The sequence below is a fragment of the Protopterus annectens genome, chromosome 3.part0, assembly GCF_019279795.1.
Source record: "Protopterus annectens isolate FY-2018-M chromosome 3.part0, PAN1.0, whole genome shotgun sequence".
Classification (NCBI taxonomy): domain Eukaryota; kingdom Metazoa; phylum Chordata; order Ceratodontiformes; family Protopteridae; genus Protopterus; species Protopterus annectens.
In genome coordinates this window covers 66,909,318-66,933,301 of record NC_056731.1, presented here as the reverse complement: position 1 = coordinate 66,933,301, position 23,984 = coordinate 66,909,318, and the positions used below count along the sequence as shown (strand labels likewise).

The window sequence follows — 23,984 nt, the reverse complement described above, 5'->3', positions numbered from 1 at the left end:
CCAGTTCTTTTTAGTTTCTACGTACTCCTTATAAATAGTTATGATTACCACTTCAACTGCCAAACCAGATGTCTCTGCTTATTTAATGTTGTCATTGTTTTGTTTCTGTGACTTTGCATGCAACTACAAATGCTCTGTATATCTTATATTTACATTATTGCCATGTTACCTACTGTTTTATTGTTACATTGTACATTATTACTTCCTTCTTGTTACTATGCTATTTAATTAACTTGGAGCTTTTTTCCCTGGGCCTCCACTGAAAAAGGACATGTGTCCAGCTGGAGTTTACTGGTAAACAAATGTAAAATAAAATAAATAAATAAAGTAAATAGGCAAATCTGGGAACTAGTCAAGTCTTCAAAAGCTAAATACAAGACTAAAATAAACTTCCAAGCAAAGGATAAGCATAAAGCATTTTTAGTTGTGTATGAAATCTTAAGGGAAATACTCAACAATGTGCTGAGTTTGCTGTAGATGGCATTACCTGTACTCAGCCAGAAGAAATAGCAAACCTGCTGGCCAATAAATTCAGCTCATATTTCACCCCCACGTCACCTCCAGTTGCTCCCCATGAAATATCCCACACCATTCCTTTGCCTGTTGTTACAAAAGAACAGTTTGTCACTGCACTCTCTAAAGCTAGAAAGACTGAGTCAGTGGGCCCTGAAGGAATCCCAGGGTGCTTATTAAATAGCTTGAAACATAACCCAGCAGACTCACTTGGATTTCTTTGTCCCAGCAGAGTGGAGGACAGCAACAGTCATCCATCTGCACAGGGGGGATCATAAACTGACATAGGAAACTACTGACCCATAAGTCTGACTACCCTCATATGCAAGGCTATGGAAAGGATAATCATGGACCTGATTAACAATGACATAGGAACTCTCCAGACTCTAGAACCAATGCAGTTCAACTTTGTCAAGGGCAGATCCTTCCTGCTCAGTCTAGTGGACTTCTTTGAGAAGGTTACCAAGGCCATGGATGAGAGTAAAACAGTGCATACCACCTACCTTGACCTGCCAAGGCATTTGACATAGTATCCCACTCGAGTATTATAGATAAACTGATAGAAGTGGGCATAAACCTCTATGTCACCAGATGGATAACCAAATGGCTCATGGATAGGACATGTTGTTAGAGTGGGGGAATTTAGCAGGAGGCCAGCCACCAGTGGAGTACCACAGGGCTCAGTGCTGGGCACCTTCTGTTTGGGATATACTTCCCAGATGCCAAGGCAAATGTAGATGTCCTTTGGCTAACCAAGTTTACTGATGACTGCAAGTTTGGGGCAATCACTGTCTCCTCAACAATGTTGATATTCTACAGAGAGGTCTGACGCGGACTAAAGATTTGCATCAGAGTCATGGCTTCAAAACTAAATACAAAGAAGTGCTTAGTAATACCCTGTGGGAAATCAAATACACTTGCAAATTACAACATTGATAGCAGCCCTTTTGAGAGTGGTCCCAGTGGTGAGAGATTTGGATACGCTGACATTAATCTGAACTTTGACCACCGGGTGTCCACGGTGGTGAGGAAATCCTTCTGCTTGGCTCAGCTTATAAGTGAGGGTATGGCATCCACATCTAAAGATATTGTAGTACCACTGTACTCTGCCTTCATCAGACCAGTAATAGAGTACAGTGCACCCTTTGGCATGTACTTCACCAGGCACCTGCAACAGTTGGAGTGTCCTCAGAGGTTTCTCACCAAAAAATACAGGGTATAACCAACAGGTTATATGCAGACCGATTAAAAGCCCTATCATTGTATTCAGTTTCCTATTGATTACTGATGGGTGATCTGTGCCTGACCTACAAGGCAGTGTCTAACCCAGCCCCAATGGAAATGTTTCATATTTGCAAAACTAACTGTATGAGGGTTATCCTCTCCAAAGGTCTAAATCTGGTCTCTGACTTGAATAGATCATGCTGGAGAGATAGATATGTGTTCAATAGATTGCCCCTCCTCTGGAATAAGCTTCCTATTTACATGAAGCAGAGACCTTCCCTGACCATCTTCAAGCACAATATGAACTAATGGATGGGAAATAGAAATTCACTCCTGAGGTGGCACCCATTTCCCTTATGGACAGAGACAGTTTGTAAAAATAGTCAAAGCCTCACTTACTGACCCTTGTAATCTTTCCTCTAGGAATAGAAAATTGGGTAAAATTGGCTGAGCTTGTCGGAGGTCTTGTGCTTGTTAGCCCAATAATCTCCTGTGAACCTGTAAGTAAAACAGTAGTTCAATTTTGTTAAAAGTTTTAATCTGATGTCTTTTCCATTCATTCCTCAACAGATGGGTATCACATCCAGCCTTGGATCAAGCCACAGCCACTGCCAAGCATTAGATTCAGTGCTCAGGTTTCTCTCCTTGCTGATAATCCCGGTGAATAGAATGAGCTACCTCAGCTCTCATTTGTCACTTGAAGAGCTACAGCAGATCTTGGTGCTCAGGAGAGCTTTGAGGAAAATCTTTCAAGTTTATCTTTAGATAAGAAACTAAATTCCCTTATTTTCTTCCCCTAATATATCTTTTTCCCTCACCCTTTCTTCTTATTACCATTGGTAGTAGTATCCTTTCTTTCTTGGGATACAATTACAAACAAAATCTTTAATTTTATTTAATAAACTTTTTTCCAGGTACTTTAATTTCCCTTTCTTTTCAGTTTTATCTGTACAAAATGTCAGACAAACCACTGGGCTTCAAAAAGTGTGTCGCTTGTCCTCACAAGCTGCCTAATTGCGATGCATATGAGAAATGAGTCTACTGTCTGGGGCCTTCACTCCTGGAAGTAGCTTGTCTTATTTGTTAAGCAGTTGGGCAGATGGCTTTGATTGAGAGAAGAAATAAGCTAATTTTGAAGGGTCTCCTACAACCAACCCCGGAGATAACCCTTCTTCAGTGTTAGAGAAGTCAGTGGCTGCTAGTTCTTCCCTTTCTTCCTTTTCCTCTTCTAAGGAGACTGATATTAGAGAAAGGCGTAAAGCATTAGAAAAGAACAAGCCAAAGTCCTCAAAAAATAAGTCTCTAGACCAGATGATTTTATTGACTGTGGCATCGCAAACAAGTATACCTTAAACCCTCAGAGCCAGAGCTGTTTTCAGATACAATGATCATTGAGTCCGCTATGCCACACAATTTTTCATGAGAACCTGTAACTCCTAGGCTCTGGTCTCCAATATTGCAAGACAGACTAAGATAGCTAACCAAGCCTCCTTCCTTCACTTCCTGCTTTAAGTTCAGTTAGGTACACTTGTAGCCTCATGGAAGCAGACATGGACAGTGTGATAAGGCTTTGGATCCAGATTCAGCTGGGGGTATTGCTAGTGACCACTTTCTGAGCCTAGTGACATTTAGGTCATTGATAGTTCCTTCTCTGATCCATCCTGCTAGGATCAGAGCCCCTGGGTCCGTCTTTAACCCAAGGCAGGTCTGCATCATAGCTGAAGTTACATTCTCCTTGTCTATGATGAATTCTCTGACAACGTTGGCATTGGCATGCTTGGAGTCATCAGAGTCTCAGAGCCAGACTGTTGGTGCAGACTCTGATAGTTTGGGATCAGATCCAAAGTCTTTGGATTCATTTCTCCCCTTAGGAGCATCAGCTGTGGATAGTTTGTCTCTGGCATCAGCCCAGGACCCAAGTCTGATGGATTCTAGGTTTGAGCCACCTTCAGGAGTTTTGGCTTTGGTGACAGGGCTTCTCGGATCCATATCAAGCTGAGCATTCAAGGCTTTCAAGAGAGTCCTCTCCCATCCCAGAGAGAGAGATGTGTTCTTTCTGAAGTAGATCTGACCCATCCCCTTAGGATCTATGAGGGTCTGAAGCCTTCTGTGCCTGTCGCATCAGAGCAGCCAGTTTTGGAAACATTGAGCCTGTTCCCTGTAGAGAGTCCATCTCTGCTTCTTAGCCCTCTCCTGAACCTCACACAGCAGAGGTCCACTGTAAAAATAAGTGCAAGAGGAGACTCTTAGATTCCCCCAAGGAATCTCCTACTACTAACACTGATTTTGGTGAAGGAGAAAGTTCCCCTAGATCCCCATTGGGAATGTCTCATTCAGGCAGATTCTGGAACTTCTTAGACAAAGAGGGGGGTTGGTCCTCCCAAGACCCTCCTCTGGAGGAGTCAGTGTTCCTCAAAGCTTTTGGTTCTGGTCTATATATTTTTTGGGTAGTTTCTTTCACCTCCACAAAGATGATTGACCTAATCTCCACGGGCATGGAAGGAAGCAGACAAAGCTGAACCTATTCCTAAGAAGCCTGTTAAATTTTTAGTAGCTCCTAAAGGTAGACTCTGTTGGAGAAAGGGTCTTGCTGTAGATTCCATGGTAGTGGTGGTAGCCACCAAGAAGGAACTGGCAGAAGAGAGCTCATCTGTCCTTCCACCTAACAGGGAGACACCTGAGTTGGACAGATTCAGAAAGTGTGTATATGCTTCATCTACCTTTTTAGAGAGCGCATTGAATTACTTGGCATGTCACCTGATTCCAGGCAGATTTGAACAAGGAGATTGTCAGATCTCTTCCAGGGACCTTATCTGTGGATCAAAAGAGGATTATTGATTCACAGTTGACTACCCTCTAATCCCTTTCCAGTGCCTCTATGTGCCTTATCTATAATACTACAAAGGGTGCATCTAGAGCAACTGCTACAGGCATTTCAATCAGGATGCACACCTGGATGCAGCTTTGCAGTTTTGTAGAACATTTCAAGATGTCCTTCTTCAATGCACCTTATGATGCATCAACTTTCTTTGGTCCTAAAGCCAAAGAAACTATCTCCAGAAGTGTGAAGGATGGGAAATCCCTTTATGATGTTGGGATCAAATTCACAACACCTCAATGGACCTTTTTCAGATATCAGAAGACAGGTATGAGTATGAGGTTTCTTACGTCCCAGGAGTTTATATCAGACACTTCTGGAGAAAGAGCTCCCCAAGGCAGAGGGATAAACTTTGATAATGGACATCATCCAAGGGCAGAGGTGGTCCACAAAAAACAAGGCTTCATGGGTCCTTTCTCGGAGAACCTTTAGGGTGCTCCTGAACGTATTCCCTGCTGTTTTACTCTGGAGGCAGTCTGGGAATGCTCAACTTTGTACCCAGCAACCTGAACACTCATCACTTAAGACAAATGGGTACAGGGGATAGTGACCATAGGCTGTGCCATACCTTTCCATAGTCCACCAGCACTTAGAATTCCCTGTGTTCCACCATCGCAAAGGGAAGTAGCCACCTTTAGAGAAGCTGCTAAAAAATCGAGTGATCCAAGAGGTCCCACCAGACCAAAAAGTGTCTGGAATTTACTCAACATTCTTTTTAGTGCCAAAGAAAAACTGGGACCCAAGGCTGATTTTGGACTGAAGTCGACTAAACAAGTTTGCAAAACAAACACAATTCTGGATGGTCATTGTTCAGTCTATTCTTCCATTACTAAGGAAGTACGATTGGATATGCTCGAAAGATCAAAAGGATGCATGACACCATGTAAAGCTGGACAGGCACTCCAGAAAGTTTCTTCACTTCTGGCTGGGAGCCAGCAACTTTCAGTCAATGGCCTTTCTTTGATCTTTGTATGGCAGTGGTAGCAGCTCATCTATGACTGCAGGGTTTCCGAGTTTTCCCATGCCTGGATGATTGGCTTGTCACTACCTCTGCCAGGAATCTACTTATTCAAGCCAGGGACTCATTGCTTCAACTCTGTATGGACTTAGGAATCACAGTGAACTTAAAGTCCAGATTACAACCTCTTCAAACTCTGGGATTTATTGAAGCAATTTTGGGCACTAGATCTCAGATAGCAAAGCTTCCTCCTTCAAGAATTTCATAGGTTCATAGATGGTTACTAGACTAACAGTCCTAGAGACCTTACTAGCCTAGCCATATTTATCCTGAGTTGCCCCATTTACTGGTGGTTAGGTGACTGAAGTTTGCAAAGGTAAGAGTCTATGGTAGTTAATACCAGCTTCATCTGTCCAGGAGGGACATGGGCACAACTCCAGGAGTGAATTTGCGGTCACCCATCCATTGATCTAGCTTGCTTTTGAAGAGGGTCAGGCAATGGCTCTGTTTCATGTGAAATGGAAACTTGTTCCAGAAAAGTGACAGTCTCTGAGAGAGGTATCTGTCTGTCCAGCATGACCTATTTATGTCAGAGGCTGCGTTAAGATCCCTGGACTGAGTGGCCCACTGTGCAGTTTTGATTTACAAATGTGTAGCATTTCCATCAAGGCCGGGTTAGAGATTGCCCTGTAAGCCAGGCGCATGTCACCCCTTAGCAACCTGTTGGAGATGGAATACAGTGACAGGGCATTCAGTGTTTCCATGTATGACTTGTTTTGTTTACCCTGTAATTTATTGGTGAGAAACCTCTGTGATCTCTCCAATTGTTGCAAGTGTCTGGTGAGGTACATGCAAAAGGGAGCATTGTGCTCTGTTATTGGTCTGATGAGGACTGAATATAATGGAATCTTAACATCTTTAGATCTGTAAGAAATGCCTTTACTCATAAGATGTGTCAAATAGAAGGATTTTATTACTGCTATTTACTACTATGGATATGTGGTGCTTAAAGTTCAGATTGCTGTCAACCTGAGAATGCAGGCCATGTACCACTTGGTCTGCACTTGGGGGGGTGGTGCTATCTATAATTTAATTAGCAAGGATGTCGCTTTCCCAAATGGAATAATATTGCATTTTTTGCATGTAGCTTTAATCCATGGCTTTGACACTGATTAATTGTCTGTATTAGCCCTGTATGCAGTATATTAACATTGTTAGGGGACTCAATGATTGCTCCCAATTTGCAGTCACCAGCGAACTTGGTCAGCCACAGGCTGTACAAATTTGCCTGGACTGAGAAATAAATTCCAAACAGAAAGGGGCCCAGTACAGAACCCTGAGGTATGCCACTGGTGGATGGTCTTTTGCTAGAGGTGAAGTCACCCACTTTGACAGTATGTGTCCTGTTGGTGAGCCAGTTGGCTACCCATCTGGTAATGCAGGGGTTAATTCCCAATTGGAAGAGTTTCTCTAATATCTGAGTGAAGGATTGTGTCAAATGCCTTTGTTAAGTCAAGATAGGTGGTATGCACCGTCTTTCCCTTGTCCAGGGCCTTGTGACTTTCTCGAAGAAGTTAACCATGTTTAACAGGCATGATCTATCTTTAACGAAGCTGAACTAGGTTGGGTCCAAAGTTTGGAGATTACTTATGTCCTTGTTAATAAGATCCATAATGATTCTATCCATGGCCTTGAAGATGAGGCTAGTCAAGCTAATGGGGCTATAATTCTCAGGGTTGGTTGATGGTCCCCCTTCATGTAGAAGGATTACTGTTGCTGTCCTCCATTCTGCAGGAATGTATCCAGTTTGTAGGCTGTGGTTAATCAGGGATCCAAATGGGTCTGTTAGATCTTGTTTTAAGTTGTTGAAAAGGCAACCAGAGATGTTGTCTGGTCCCAGTGATGCTGTGTTGTTGACCTTGGAGAGTGCCCAGATGACCTAATCCCTTGAAATAATAAGCTGAGGAGTGGTGGCAGGTATACCTTGGGGGATGACTAGAGGGGACTGGGGCGTGAAGTTTGCTCCAAATATGTGACCTAGCAGTTTGGCTGTTACCCCCAGTTGAGTATGGGTGGCACCATCAACAATCAGTTCACCACATAGCTGGGTATTCTCTTTTAGATTTTAGACATAGTTAAAGAGTGCTTTGTGATTATTCCTAGCTAGGGAAACTATTTTTGCTCCGTAATTAGTTTTGGAGAACTTGACGAGATCTGTAATTTTTTTGTTTAAGCTCTATAGGGATTTCTTCCTCTGCTGAGCCAGTTCCCTCTTGTACTTGGACGCTAATTTCTTTCTCTTGTTGTATAGCCTGTTTATACTAGGCGAACGCTAGGGTGGCTTGTTCTTTCACCAAGACCTGGTTGTAATCTGATCAGGTACAGCCGATTCTCTACAACTGCTTAAGTGGTTATACAGGGCATTGGTGTACACCTCTGCATAAGAGTCTGTGTTATCTGCATTCGAGGGGGCTTTGAAACTTCTTATACCATCACTTAGTAGGAGGAAATCTATCTTTGAAAAATTCTTAAGCATTTTTGAACTTGATGAGGTTTCTTCTTTTATAAATACATCAAACAAGACTGATTTATGGTCCGATCTTACCAGGGAAGACATCACATGGGGGTGGGGTGGTGGGGGGGGGGGGTATTCAGTGCTCTTTCATATTAGGGAGTACTCTGTCCAGGACATTTGAACTTCTTGTGGGTGTGATAACTAGCTGTTCCAGAGCTTTTGCATTATCAAGTTCAAGAACCTCTGAGCCAGCATATTTGTGGTCAGGTATGTTCATCACCCATGAGTAAGGTGTTGAGCAGTATGGCAAGTGACTCCAGTAAGTCCAGGTATGCAGTATGCCTTTCATGGTGGGGGACCTATAGCTAGCTATGGTGTGGTAGGGGGCTTTGCCTATAGTTAATTGGACATGGAGTAACTCACTGTATTTGACCAGTCTCAAGGCATACTTATCCTTAATGAAGATGGATGCACCTCCTTCTTTAGTTCTTTCATGCTCAGTTTGTGGTCTGAATGTTTGGAAGTCATTGTTATCCTGCATGGCCAGGGTGCATTCTACATCTTTGAACCAGGTCTGTGTGACTGCACAGACGTCAGCATCTTCCAGAATGAGGAGTGCTTCCAGGGAGTGCAATTTCTTCTTTAGACTCGTATCATTAAGCAGCAGTACCTTGAGTTTATCTAGACAGGATTTTGTTATTTTAGGAGGTTGGTTGTTTTGGCACTGCCTACAAAGGCACAGTAGGGGTGGCTAATGCCTTTGTCAGTATCTAAAAGCCTAGAGGAGACTGGTGCAGACCAACTCTGGGAAAACAGTGTAGTCTGTTGACCATGTCTTCCCAGACTGACAGATATTCGGTCCTCTTGGACTGACATCAGAAGCTATGCCAACTGTTAAGGTCAATTATTTTTTGTTTGTATTGTGGCACAATCCTTAGAAGAAGGTAGAATGTTGCTTAAGCTAGGCTTATTCCTGTCTGTGATATGTGAAGTTTACTGACCTCTTGATGTAAAACTAAGTGCTTCTTAATGTGTAAAAATATACTACTTTATCTAGCAGCTCGCTTGACAATGAATTCAGAGCAAGTAAATCAGTAGAACAGACAGTTAAGAGGCAGAATGCACTTTTTCAACATAAGCACAAGGAAAGGCAAATAAATAATTCAAGATACCAGCAGCAGTGTAGAAAGGGAAGAGCTTATTAAGCTCAATTTTTAGTAGGGGTGGACAGTTTAAATCACCAGGTTTAAAAATCAGATCAAAGAAGAAGGAGGGAGATGGGAGAACTAGCAGAGAATCACAAACAGTGCTTTTAGTTTATGCAGGCTTGAAATCTTTTCAGAAAAAAAGACAGAGACACAGAAATTCATTGTGTATTTAAGTATCACTCAAGAAACAGTTTAACCATTGAAAAAGCACATGAAATGTGCAACCTAGATAATTTAATTATCTGTCTCACACTTAGAACAAAAACACAGGCCAAGCAGTTTTCTTAAAACAAAAAACATAATGGAGTAGGTAAAACAGAAAGCAGCTCTATCAGCGACAGACAAAAAAAATATAGGTTTGCTTTCCTCACCTGGAGGGCAATCACCAGCAGTGCTGTAGTTTATGCAGGCTTGAAATCTTTTCAGAAAAAGGCAAAGACCCAGAAATTCACTGTGTATTTAAGTATCACCCAAGAAACAATTTAAACATGCAAGGCTTAGGAATTCTAACCTATTGGAAGCCACCTGCAAGACTACCCTTTCATCATTTAGGTTCTGCAGCTGCTTAAATAACATTAGGTCCACTGGTTAGATCTTACACATGTGTTCTTCACTGTACCCTGACAGTTCTGTGGTCATTCAGAAAACAATCTTTATCCTTGCCAGTGAATCTAACAAACATCTGCAGGACACAAATTCAGTAGTGGCTAGAGTCTCCTGTTGTTATGCAATCCATAACAATACCCAATTGTACACATTTTATCTTCCTCTTAGAAACTTTCCATTATGAAGGCTTTTAGAAGTAAATGGAAAAGGTTTTCTGATTGGGTTGTACAGAAAAATATTGATTCTTTCTCGGCTCCTCTTCCATCTATTTTGGACTTCTATTTTACAATAAAAGATCAGTTAACTGCAATTTCCTTGTTTCACGTGGGGGGGAAATCATACACCCATAGCTTCCCTTAGATTGTTCAAGGCCTTTCTTTGAGATATGTTCTTACTCCCGCCTTCACTTAGAGATCCATTCCCTCCATGAGATATATTTATTCTTTTTCAGGCACTGGCAGGCCGTTCCTTTGAACCTGCTGAAAAACAGGTTTTATCCTGGAAGACCATATTCCTGGTTGCTATCACCTCTGCCAAGAGAATGAACTGCATGCATTATCCTCAAAGCCTCTATAATTAACATTTCATAAGGACAGTGTGTCTGTGAGATCTAACCCCTCTTTTCTCCCCAAACTGTCTTTGGTATCTTCCATTAATCAGTCCATAAATATTCCAGTTTTCTTCCCAGTGTTCTCAAAGTGCAAATATACCCTGCATTTACCTGATGTTCATTGCCAGTTACATTTTTATCTACTCTGTACTAAGCCCTTCAGGAAGTTTGAGCAGTTATGTGTGTCCTTCTCCAATGCTAAATTAGGAAAAGCTGTGTCCAAAGTTACTCTTTCTTGATGGTTGACATGGTGTATTTCCTTTGTTTATTAAAAAAGGGAATTCCTCTCCCTTCCACTCCAAAAGTGCATTCTACCAGATATATGGTTTTATCTACAGCCTTTTTCTCCATAGTTCCAATTGAAATTGATGACATATGTATTGCAGTTACCTGGTCCAAGATTTATACTTTTATATGCCATTAAAAACTGGATATGCAGTCCAGATCTAGGGCTTCTTTCATTTCAGCTGTGCTCTGAAATATTCTTCCAAGAAGCCTCCCAATTATAAAAGTATCTGGGGACTCTGTCCTATCTGTTGAGAAAAGGATAGAAAAGACAACTTCAGGTATTAAGTTTATGTACTCACCAAAATGATAGACACATGGTGTCTGTTTCCATCCTTCCCTCAACTTCCCTCTCACCTTCCCCTTCCTTTTATTGTCCTTGTGGCAGTTTAGTCTGTTAAAATATAATTTCAACCTCAAGAGGGACCTTACTGACCTCGATCTGACTCCTGAAGGTATTGCCTCTTTCTGCCTTTCTTTTATCATACAGGTTATCACTGTTTAAGACACCCACTCTTTCAGGTAGCTTATGTATATAATTTGCAAGTTACATTGCCCCCCCCCTTTTTTTTTGGGTGGGCAAACCTGCTCTGAGATCTGAGGTAGCTTGTTCTGTTCACAAGGACTGTGTTTAAGGGGGACCGTAAGCACAGGGTCTAAAGCTTGGAAGTGGCTGTGGCCAGATCTGAGACCCATCTGCTTAAGGAAAGGACAGAAACAGCAACATAGACCTGTCATTATGGTGAGTACATAACTTTCTTTTTTTGATGATCCTTGTAATTAAAAATTGAACTGATCAGCAATGGGCCCCCTTTGCAACATCCTAGGCTAACCTTTTCATAGGATTTTTTGAACATGCAATTTTATTCCCATGACTTTTAAACAAGAAAAATCCATTACATAACACATACATTATGGCAGCTGGCACAGAGGATTGAGACTATGAGCTATTAATAAACTGCTTCATGTGGTTCAGGGTTTGATTCCCTCAGCCTCCATATGCCTACCATGTGACCTGGAGAAGGTCACTTAACCAAACAGTACTTTAGGGCAGTTGGGAATTTGGGCTAGGCTCATTACTGGTCTCCTGGACTGCATGTGTAGTACCTACCTATGAATCTATGAACCTAGTATTATTGATTATAAAAATATACATGGCTTGGCTTGTTGTCTGTGTGTAAAGGGGACCTGTAGGAATTTTATGATTTTCCAGCCTTTCTTAAAAAAAATTTGATCGATATTGATTTTATTAATACCATGGGGGAGTTGTTCCATGAACAAGTTTTTATATCAACATCTAGGCCTGTGGAAAGGATGGCCCATGTGCTGTTATGCCTGATCCCCCAGCCTCAGGTCCTTGACCTGAAACTTTGTCTCTGACTAACTTGTTTCTTCCCTTAGGCTTGGTGTCTCTGGAGTTTCCAGAGCCAGTTGGCTTACCACCTTTGGGGTTGGATCCAGCAGCCTGAATGATTGTGGCTCACACCCCTGCCTTGGCGTTCTTCAGTCTGTTGGTCTCATAGCCGATTGGGATTCAAGAGCTAACCTTTTGGGGCTGAGGCTTCTGGGTTGGGATTGATGCTTCAAGTTTTGGAGTCATCCCTCCCACTCAGCACTTCAGCACTTGATAGTCTGGCATGTTCTTGGAGTCTTTGAACCCCAGGGGTCTCCCACCCAGAGATGGAGTGGTCACTGTCACCTGGTATCTCCCACCCCCACCCCCCAGTGCCTGTGGACTTGCACCTTCTTGCTCTGGGAAAGCCCACTGTAGTTGGCCTCCAGACTACCCTGCACCCAGAGCCCCCTGCCTCTTCTGTTTCTCCCTGGATTCTCCGAGACCGGAAGGTCATGACAAGAGGATGTGCAAGAGGAAGCACCTGAACCTCCCAGTGGAATCCCTCACTGAGGATACCAACCTCTAGGAAAGAGAGAGGGGTCCCAGAATCCCCCTGTGAAGATGCCTCTTTTTGTGACCTCATGAAGCTGTTTTGCCAGTGCAGGGTTTGGACAGCCGAAGCTCCATCTCTGAATGAATCAGTATTTCTTGAGGCAGTTGAAATAGGCCCATACACATTTTGGGTGGTTCCCCTCTGGATGCGCTTATTGACTTAGTGGCTTGGAGGGAGCCTGATACAGTGGAACTAGTTCCCGGAAAGCCCAGTAAGAACTTGGCCCCTGCCAAGGAGCGACAGCATTGGAGTAAGGGTCCTGCTGTTGATGCTGTTGTGGTGGTGGCAACCAGTAAGAACATCTCAGAAGAGAGTTCATCGGTCCATTCCCCCAATAAGGAGTCTAAGGCATTGGACCAGTTAGAAAACCACTTGTACACATCAGCCACTTTTGTGCTGAGGCATTAAATTACCTGGCTCACTTGACAAGATTTCAATGAGACGTCATGTCTAAAGTGTTAAGACACAACAGACTCCAGAGTCTTAAAAGACTTTGGAGATGCAGCTGTCTACCTTGCTGTCTATTACTAATCTGTCCACGTGCCTGCTCTCCAATGCAGCCAGTGGGATGTCCTGGCCTGTTGGCACCAGCATTACCATGTGTCACCATGCTTGGATGAAATTGTGTAACTTTGTGGACTGCTTCAAGGTGGCTTTTATCTTCACTTTTTGGGCATAAGATTAAAGACACTGACCTGGAGTGAGCAAGATTGAAAGATGCTGTCTGCCATCAGAGGGCATTTTACTAACCCCCAATGGACTTTCTTGAAAAACCAGAAGTGGGAAAATGTTTCTTCTTTAGAAAAGTGCAGCAGTGTTTTCCGGATGCTACTGTGGAGGGTTCCCCATGTGGTAGGGGGGTAACCAGATTGGGTGCCACTCGTATGACATGGCTGGTCAGCAGAACCAGTATTTCCATGGAGCATTTTCCAGGAGGCCCTTCAAGTGTCCTTGAGGAGTTGCCTGACTGTTCTGCTTCGGAATCACTCAGAGGTCACTTGACTCTATACCCTGAATCTTGCAAAACCATCACCTCGGATGGATGGGTGTTAAGAGTTGTATCTAGACTCTATACGACTGCCTTTTTATTTCCACTAAAAGAAAATGCCAAGCATCTTCTGGACATGCCACCCCATCAGATAAGGGATACAGCTATCAAAATCCAAAAGCTGTTAGTGAATGTGCTTGATCAATCTCAAGGATACTTATCATCATATAAAGATAGTGAGGCAGTCCATATCTGCTCTTCTGGCTGGGCACCAATCATTATCAGTTCAGAGCATTGCTCTTTAGTCTAACCCCTCCCCCCACCAAGTGTTCACTAAGTGCATGGCAGCCGTGGCAGCCTAGCTGAAGCTGTAGGGTTTCCAGGTCTTCCTTTACCTGGATGATTGGCTTCTCACTGCCTCCACAAAGGCATTATTAGTCAGGGCCATGGTTTCTTTAGTATATTTGTGTTTTTGCTTGGGAATCACCATAAACTATCAGAAGTCCAGTCTTCAACCAATTCAGACTTTGGAGTTCAAAGGCTGCCAGTTGAACACAGCATCTCAGATTGTAAAACTCCTGGCTGTCAGAGTATCATTTCTTCATTCTCAGGCCATTATCATACTGTCTTGCAGGAAACATCTGGCTTCCCTGGTTCTCAAACTTTTAGGTCATATGGCTGCAGCAATCTGCTTAGCTCCTCTGGTAATGTACCTCATGAGGATACTGCAGTGGACACCAGTGGTGCAGTGGTCCTTCTTGACTCAACGTAAGGAATTTCCCATCATGTTGATAGAGGTCTTTCAAAACTCAGTCAGGTGCTGGTTGGAGTTTCCCCGGTGTCAGCTGGTAGACCATTTATTCTCCTCTCCCACATGGTACGGTTTTGATGAATGCCTCCTGTTTGCTTGGGGAGGCACTTCAAAGGGGAGACAGTCCAAGGGTCCTGGTCTATGCTCAAGGCCAATCTTCAAATCAGTATCTTGGATATTAGAGCAGTCCACCTTGTGTTGCAGACCTTTCGGGACTTTCTTCTCAGGGGTGTGATTTCAGTTCAGATGGACAATATGACACCTGTCTGGCAGCTGAACAAACAGGAGGAACCCAGTGTTATCTTTTTTGTCAGTGGGCCTTGCAATTTTATCTCAATAGTTTCTTGTAGCAATGTAGATCCCAGGGAAATCCAACATGTTAGCGGACAGTCTGAGCAGGAACGTTCTTGTTCCTCACGAGTGGGCCATAAATCCATTTCCAGCACTAGGGCACTCCGTATTGTGATCTGTTTGCTTCCCCATCCAACACCAAGTACAGCAGTTATTGCACCTTAGTTCGTCCAGAGGGAGTGTCACCCAGTTTTCTGTATGCTTGGCCTATGAGTTTCCTGTATGTTTATCCTCAGACTTCTCTGATAATAAAGTTTGTCCAGATGACTGCCCGCAGAAGAGTGACTGTAATCCTCATTGCTCCTTTTTGGCCCTTTCAGGTATGTTTCCCCTTTCTATGGCCTCTTCTGAGTTCTCCTCCTTGTGCTCTGGATTCCATTTTGAATCTGATCTCACATTCCATTGGATTAAACTGGAATTACCTCTGGACGCTCAAGTTAACCGCGTGGTTTCTCCAATTCCCTTGAAGACCAGAGATTATCAGTCATTACATACACACACAGTCTACACTGGCAAGTGTGGACACTTTGCTTTTTCAGCTTCTTCTAAAGGCTTTGGCCCTTTTTCAGTGCCTTTGGAGGTTATCCCTGATTTTCTTGCTGACCTGTTTCATTTGGGATTTAGTTATTCCACTTTTAAAGTGCATTTGGCAGCTATTACCAATTTTCACCTTGGTGGAAACAATATGCCTGTGGCGGCATTAAAGATTTCAAAGGCTTTTCTAGGAAGATCCTTTTTATTGTGACCCCCTGTCCGGGACCTTGTCCCTCTGTGAGATTTACCTGTTATGCTTCACATGCTTGCTGGACCTCCTTTTGAGCCTTCAGCAATGGTTTCCTTGAAGTTGTTTTCTTGGAAGACTCTTTTTGGCCAAGCATGTGTCAGAGCTGCATGCTTTATTTTAGATACCTCAGTATCTGTCTTTTCATAAAAAAACAAGACATCTCTTAGAAAAGATCCTGCTTTTTTGCCTAAGGTGGCATCAAAAATCAGTTTGAATTAGGCCATTCACATACCAGTGTTTTTCTTTGATTTTTCAAGGAAAGAATATTTGTTGCATTGTCTTGATATTCACGAACAACTGAGATTTTATTTCAATAGAACAGAGTCCTTTAGAAAGTCTAAATAATTGTTTGTCTACTTTTCAAAGGTCTGGTTGACAAAGCTAGTGCCTAAGTTCACTCTGTTTAAGTGGCTGGCTGATTGCATTTCATTTGGATATAGTTTGAAAGGGAAGGCTTTGCCTTGCAAACCAAAAGGTCATTTTGCTGGAGCTGTGGGTACCAATACGTCTTTTCACTCAAGAGCTGCTATGGAATTACATTTGTACTGATAGGTTCATAGGTTCATACTAGGCTATCTGCCCGAGGGCATTTACAAGCCTAGCCCATAGTTTTGTGGCTTACGCCACCCCTTTAGTATGGGGAACTATACCCATTATTTTGCTGTGCCTCTGTCGAGCAGTGACACTGAGGTAATCCCTGGGGTATATCTGCGATCTCCCATCCATTGGTCAAGATTTCTCTTGAACAAGGCCAGCGAGGTGCTCTGCCTCACATATACCGGGATTTTGTTCCACGGCATAGGGAGTCTCTGGGTGATGAATCTATCCTGCCAGCACGTCCTATTAATAGCCGTGTCGAGGTTTAAGTCTCCCGCCCTTGTGGCTCTGACAGATCTAGATTTTTTGAGGTGAAGCATATTCATCAAATCTGGGTTTGACATGGCCTTGTATGTCAGGCAAAGGTCACCTCTGAGCAAGCGGTAAGCGACAGAATAGAGCTGGAGTTCTTTCAGTCGGGCAGCATAGGACAGATTTTTGAGACCCTTTATCCTTTTGGTGAGGAACTTTTGTGGCCTCTCCAGCTGCTGCAAGTGTCAGGTCAGATACATTCCGGATGGGGCATTGTACTCAATCATTGGTCTGATGAGTGATGAGTATAGGGAGACTATGACCTCCCTTGATCTAGATGAGAATCCCTTCATGATAAGGTGGGCAATGTAGAAGGTCTTCCTAACTACTTTAGCTACATGGGTGTCGAATGACAGACTACTATCAACCTGGGTCCCCAGGTCCCTGATAACTTCTTCTGTGCTCAGTGGATTGCCACCTATATGGTAGCTAGGGGTAACCTTGTTTTTCCCGAAGTGTATGACTATGCATTTTTTGGCATTTAACTTTAGGCCATGGCTCTGGCACCAGTTATCCATTTCTGTGAGACCCTTCTGAAGGATATCTGTGTCAGATGTGTTTTCGACTATGGCGCCCAGTTTGCAGTCATCTGCAAACTTTGTCAGCCATAACCCTCCTGTGTTTGCTTGTACTTTGGAAAAGTAGATGCCAAACAAGAGTGGGCCCAGGACTGAGCCCTGTGGGACACCACTTGTGACAGGCTTTGAGTCTGACATGGCGCCAGCAACTCTGACCCTGTGGGTTCTGTCACTCAGCCAGTTTGCAACCCATCTAGTGATGTATGGGTTAACATTTAAGCTGATGAGTTTTTCAATGATACCCGAGTGGGGTATTGTATCGAAGGCCTTCGCCAGATCGAGGTAGGCTGTATGGACTGCCTTTCCCTCATCAATGGCTTTGGTGACTGTTTCAAAAAGTCAACCAAGTTTAAAAGGCATGATCTGCCTTTGACAAAGCCAAACTGGGTTGGATCCAAAGTCTGCAAATTCCCTATGTCTTTATTTATGAGATCCATTATGATCCTCTCCATGGCTTTGCAGATAAGGCTTGTCAAGCTAATGGGCGGTAATTTCCAGGGTCGGTGGAGGCACCGCCTTTGTGAAGTGGGACCACAGTTGCAGTGCGCCACTCCTGGGTGCGTATCCAGAGGTAAGACTATGATTAAACAGCTGTCCTAGCTGTGGGTTTAATTCCTCGTTGAGTTCGTGGAGCACACAGCCGGGGACACCATCAGGTCCCATGGATGCTGTGTTTTTGCTTTGGAGAGAGCAGTTCTCACTTGGGCATTAGAGATGTTTGGGGGCTGCAATCGTTTGGTATAGATATCTCTCCTTTGGGGAGGGGAGAAGTTTGCACTGAACCTGTCAGCCAGTATGTTGGCAATGTCTGTAGGATCAGTAATCTTCACATCATTTTGAACTAGTTCTGAGCATATCTGGGAGTTTCCTCCCAGGTTTCTAACATAGCTAAAGAAGGCCTTATGATTGTCTTTTGAGTCTTTAGCTATTTTTCTCTCAAAATTTGCTTTGGATGATTTTATGAGAGCTCTTAGTTTTTACTTATAGTGATCAAGGGTGTCTTACCTTTTAAGGATTTTGCTCTATCTTGTAGTAGCTTCCTCCTTTTGTTGTAGAGTTTGTTTATGGCTGGGGTCCACCAGACTGGACGCTTGCCTTTGGTACAAAGAGTCTTTGTTTTGCTTGGGATTGCCTTATCCATGCAGTCCTGCAGGTGCTGGTAGAAGCATTTGTAAGTGATTCAGCGGCTTGAGTACTGTTTTCCACCGGCTCGGGGGCCTTAAAGGAGACCACACTAGTCTTTAGAAGTGTGAAGTCGGCTTTCGAGAAGTTCTTTACTGTGGTCTTTTTTATTTCAGGTGGGGTGGGATGAGGACCTCCAGCGAGATTAGTTTGTGATCTGATCTCACCAGTGAGGGGTATACTTCCGGTGTTGAACATTGTGCTCCCATGTTCGTGATGATGAGATCAAGTATGTTTTCTCCTCTTGTGGGGATGGTGACTAGTTGTTCCATGGCATTTGAGTTTATGAATTCCAGGAACTTTTGGGCTAGGGTGTTTGGGCTTGAGTAGTGTTCCCAGTCTATATTAGGGTAATTGAAGTCACCTAGTATGATGGTGTTTGGTGATACATTTATCCCCTCTAGTATTTTCAGGAAGGCCATATGAGGTTCCTGAGTTTGTGAGGGTGGCCTGTAACATGCTACAATTTGCAGAGCAGTCTTGCCTATGGTTAATTGCACCTGGATGGTCTCCGATGCATCGTGCGTTGCCACCAGTCTTGAGGTGTGGGTGTCCTTGATGAATATGGATACCCCCCCTCCTTTCTTGGTATTGTCCGGATTTTGGGGCCGGAATGCATGATATGAGGTAAAACCTGATAGTGCTAGGGTGCTCTCAGGAGCCTTGAACCAGGTTTCTGTCACAGCACAGACATCGATGTTCTCCATACTGAGAAGGGCCTCGAGTGCGTGCATTTTGAGATTTAGACTTCTGGCATTGAGCAGCATTACCCTTAGTTTTTTCCTTTTTGTGTTCTAGGGTGGTAGGTTTAGAATTTGAGCCTTGCCTAAAAAAGGCACTATGGGGGTGGCAAGAGCCTTTGCCAATATCCGGAATCCCAGGGGTGACAGGTGCAAGCCGTCCCTTGCGAAGCAGCGTAGCTTGTCCAGCATGTCATCCCAGGCAGACAGACATTGGATCCCCTTTGAATGACACCAGAGTTTAAGCCAATTGTTAAAGCTGATCATCTTATCTCTGTATTGTGGCATCATTCTTGGTGACGGTAGGATACTGCTCAAGGTCAGGGTCATACCTGCTTGGGCTACATAATCAGAGAGCTCCTCAATGTCTCTTTTCATGTAGTCCAAGGAGGTACGTCTCAGGTCGTTTACACCAGCGTGGACAATGACTGAGTCGTATTTGTACCTGCTGTTGAGAGACCTGAGTGCTTGCGTTATGTGGCGGATTCTAGCGCCCGACAGGCAGCTTACTGTGACCTTCTCCTTGCTCAGTCTGGTGAGCGGGACGTCAGTGTGTCTGACTATGGAGTCACCAATGACTAGTGTGTCTAGCATTGTGTTTGGCCTTAAGGGCTGTGACTGTTTGACACTCTGACTGTGAGGTCTATGTGTTGCAGGTGTTGTGTTCTGAGGTGGTGGTTGTTTGGGTGTCTGCTTTGGTGGCCTCTGCTGTTTTGGTAGATTTTTGATCAGAGGCTCCGAGTATGTCTTTGTGTGTTTATGTGTATGATTTGAGGTTGTGATGGTACTATGTGAGACTGGGTCTATAGTGTGTGTGGTAACCTTCTCCTCCTGACTGGTCTTGCCAGTCCTATGTTGAGAGAGCTCAGCCTCCAGTTTGGCCGTATAGTTGCATCTCTCGCATGTATTTGTGTTTTGTGGGAGGAGGAGAGGGTTGTCTGTGTACATGAGGCAATTGTAACATTGCCTCAATATTCCCAGGTTCACCAGCTGAGCAGGAGAGGACACTAGCAACTGATCCCTCGACATGCTAGAAGGAATAGACAAAAAAACTTTAAAAGAGATTCCGGGGGACGTGGGTGACCGAGAAATGGGGGTTTGCCTTTTTGGGGTACTATCTATGACAAGAGTGCTGTATCAAGGTAATAAGTACTGTAGGAGCAAGTGCTAGGTTTAACAGATAGAGAATAGTCTACTTGGAGTCAAGTAGAGATGATCTTTTTAGTTATAGGATTCGCTGATTAGATCAGTAGTATAGTTCGAGGAAGGTAGTTTTAAGGGAAAATTTGAAGAGTGGACTTTAGGTAGCCCGAATAGTTTAAACCTGCTTAACCGGCGCTGCCCTAGTGTGCAACAGTGGCAACTCAGCTAAATCAGCTAAAAGCAGCTTTATAGCAGGGGGCTGGAAAAGACAGGAAATGACCCAAAATGGCCAATAGACTACAAGTTACTGCCTTAAACCACTCCTCTAAGGACAAACAGGCAGCTCAGTACTCCCCACTCTCACTGGTGAGTAAAGAAACTTCCCCCTGACCAAACAAGGAAAATGGAGAAACACAGGAACCAAGACAAAGCCCAGGGATCAGCAAAATCTGGTCTCTGGAACACTAGTTAGGAAAGTATGGAAAACAAGGATATTTTTTTTTGTTTTTTCAAGTTTTTTTTACAGAAAAGCAGAAAACACAATAAATGCTATGATTTTCGACTAAATGCTATCAAAAGCTAGTACACTTGAGTGTATTAGCCTGTAGTTTAACTTTTAGGCAAAACTTGATGCTACATGGGTGGGTCCACAGACTTTTGTGTCTCACTACAAGCTGGATATCCAGTCAAGGTGTAAGACCTTTGGTTCCACAGTATTGTGCAATGTGCTCTTGTAGAACTTCCTTGGGGGTGTAATGTGGCGGAGGACTCTGCCCTACAAGTTGAACCCAACTGGAAAAGACAGTATCAAGTAAACAGTTATGTACTTACCATAACGATAGATCTGTGTTGTCTGTTTCCATCCGGGTCAACCATCCCTTCCACTTGCCCCCTCCTGTGTTGTGTTTCTCTCGGTTTGTGAACAGCCGAGTCTTGGAGGTTTCTTTCTCCATTCTTTTGGGTCCTTTGTGCCATATTTTTATAGTTAGCTGTCTGGAAATGGGCAAACTCGATCTGAGGTAACTCTGTAAAGAGCAAGGTATTATGGGTAGAGAAGGTGGAGCTTGGTAGCTGAAGTCTTTTGGAAGTGGACATTCTGTGATTTGAGCTGGATTTGATAATTCATAGGTTGAACTGGACAGCAACAGACACTACAGATGTATCATTATAGTAAGTACATAACGTTCGTTTGTCTTCACCAATCTATTGCCAAATATTAACATGTTTCTTTAGATTTAATACACATGGATGAGAAAATGTGTAGCTAACTAGACCATGGCTGTTTTTCAGTGATTTTTCTCCTTTCTGTTCTTCCTAGATCTCCAACAATGGCAGGGGGACTGTTTGCTGTTAGCAAAAATTATTTTGAGTACTTGGGAACCTATGACACTGGAATGGAAGTTTGGGGTGGTGAGAACCTAGAGCTGTCATTTAGGGTGAGTACTTCTCATGTTACAAAATAACTTAGCAAATTGGAAGGAATGCTTTGTAAAATGCAAACTTTCTTCTTCAGTTATTTAGCACTTGAATTTTGGGAACTTTTATTAAGTTTTTTTTTTTTGTGAAATCATTAATGTATTATCTGTCTTCCATTAATCTGATGTTGAAGGATCCTGAAAAGTGCTCCAGAACTGACAGTGGCATGTAGCTCATGATATTTACAAAATGACACTTTAGCAGTGTGCAGAAGTATCATATTCAGGACATCTGTTAAGAAACATCTTGTGCTTGCCTTCAAAGATGGCCACTGTAACAGTAGATATGGGAGTTCCATCTTCATCACCTTCAAGCCTAAAGCTGACAGAGCTCGGGTTCTAACACTTTTTACAGGTTATCTTGTTCTTCCCCTTTTACAGGTAATACTGTACAGCTGTTGTCCCTCTCCAGATGTGTTTTGCCACGTGTAAGATGAAATCATATCCAGAAATGGCCTCCGGCAACTGTTTTAGTTTTAAATATACTAAGGGTATTTGTATTACCTTTCTGGAGATATATGCATTATTCTTTTAGTCTGTTCTGGTTGCTGTAACCTTCTATATATTCTTTCTTAAGGTCATCATTTGAGAGTTTTGTTTATTCAGTCTCCCTGCCTCCCTCCCTCCCCTTGACATTTGATGTTTTTCCACATTATATTTTTGCTCTGCAGCTGTTATTAGTTTTACTGGTTTCCCACTTTGTCTGGCTAATTGAAGATGGGGTGAAGGGGGGGGGGTCTTAGTTGCAACATTTTTTTGCTTTATTTTCTTGAATATCAGAAAGAATATTTGCTGATTGCATCTACAAACATTAAACTTAGAACATTTATGTTTTCCTTAATTTCATGAGCCTAATTATGTATCTGATGTCAATTTTCATTCATTCCTCAACATATGGGTTCAGGTCCTATACTTGGATCCGACTCGGCCGTTACTCCAGCTCATGGCGACAGACAAACTCTCAAGCTCCTTTCCTACCCATAATGCAACAAGCCTAACTCCCCTCAAATCTCATTTGCTGCTTTTGTGGCCAGACATGGGTGACAGCTGCTCTCGAGCATTGGTGTTAAAGCTAAGTGTATTTTCTTAACAATTTCTTGCAAAATTCTCCTTATTCTCCTTACTATCTAAACCTTCCCTAGTTAGAACGTCTTGACCATATCAGTGTATTTTTCTCCTTTTACTCCTTATTGCTGTAAATACACTTGCGAGTGTACTCTTGCTACCATTATTGGCCCTTTCCTACCCGTATCTATCCCTATCTTCAGGGCATTATTTCTAATTTCTGACAAAAAAAAAATCTAAATAAAAAAAATCTCTGCTGGCCTTTTTTCACTCTGTCCTTTATTTATGGAGTTGTTCTTAGTTGTTTAGTTATATTTTTTGTGAACTGAAGATATGTCAGAAAAAGGTTTCAAGAAATGTATAAACTGCGAGCACAAAATGCCCTTTACTGATGCCCACCCCCTATGTGTTTACTGTTTGGGGGTTGAACATTTGGATAAAGATTGCAATATTTGTAGTGAGTTTAACCCTACAGCTCTAAACGAGAGGTGAAATTAGTTGATTTTGAAAGGCCTTTTACCAGCCACTTTTTCTCAGGCCATCACTGGAGTTCAGTCTCCTAAATATAATTGCAAGGACCTGTCAAAAAAATCCAGGTCTTCTGACTGGACTCCTTCTACTTCATCTGAGCCAAAAAAAAAGAAATACAAATTGGATCAGACATCACTTGTAATCCGGCCATTTTCAGATCTGACACAAAATATGGCATTTCATTCCGATCTGAAGAAAAAGTACCATGGATCTGAAGTCCCCAGATCCAAAGTTTCTGCCTAGGACTGTTTATTCACCCTCAGTAGACCCAGTTCCGTTTAGTGTGCCCTTCCCTTTTCTTGAGCAGCAGTCTAGCCCTCCATTTATAATGTCCTCTCATTCCTCCAGAAGTATCCCAGAGGCCTGTGTAGAAAAGATGGTGAGGAGACAGGTCATGGAGGAATTTCAGAAGGGGGTCTTCACGGTTCTTACCCCCTCAGGTCAGGAACATCGTCCAACGATTACTTTTCCTTTAACCCAAGCTGTGGGATTGGAGTCCTTTGATCCAAGCATTCCGGGCCCCTCTGGCTTGGATCTGAAAAGGCTTTTCTCTTCGGATCCAACAGTTACTTTGAGCATGCTGGCTCCAATGTCTTTGGCTCTGGACAGCTCTTCGAGCCAAAGCTTCCAGGTAGGATCCGAGGGGACAGAGTCGACTCCCACATTTTTGGAGCCATCTCT

General features: G+C 43.1%; 1 protein-coding gene across 1 annotated transcript in view; it reads left to right on the top strand.

Moving 5' to 3' along the window:
* Positions 1–23,984, top strand: part of LOC122796259 (polypeptide N-acetylgalactosaminyltransferase 4-like) — a 768,714-nt gene that overhangs the window by 405,653 nt on the left and 339,077 nt on the right. The window contains exon 5 of the mRNA XM_044064588.1: positions 21,551–21,668. Within this exon, the coding sequence (XP_043920523.1) occupies positions 21,551–21,668 (118 nt within the window). The remainder of the gene's footprint in view (positions 1–21,550; positions 21,669–23,984) is intronic.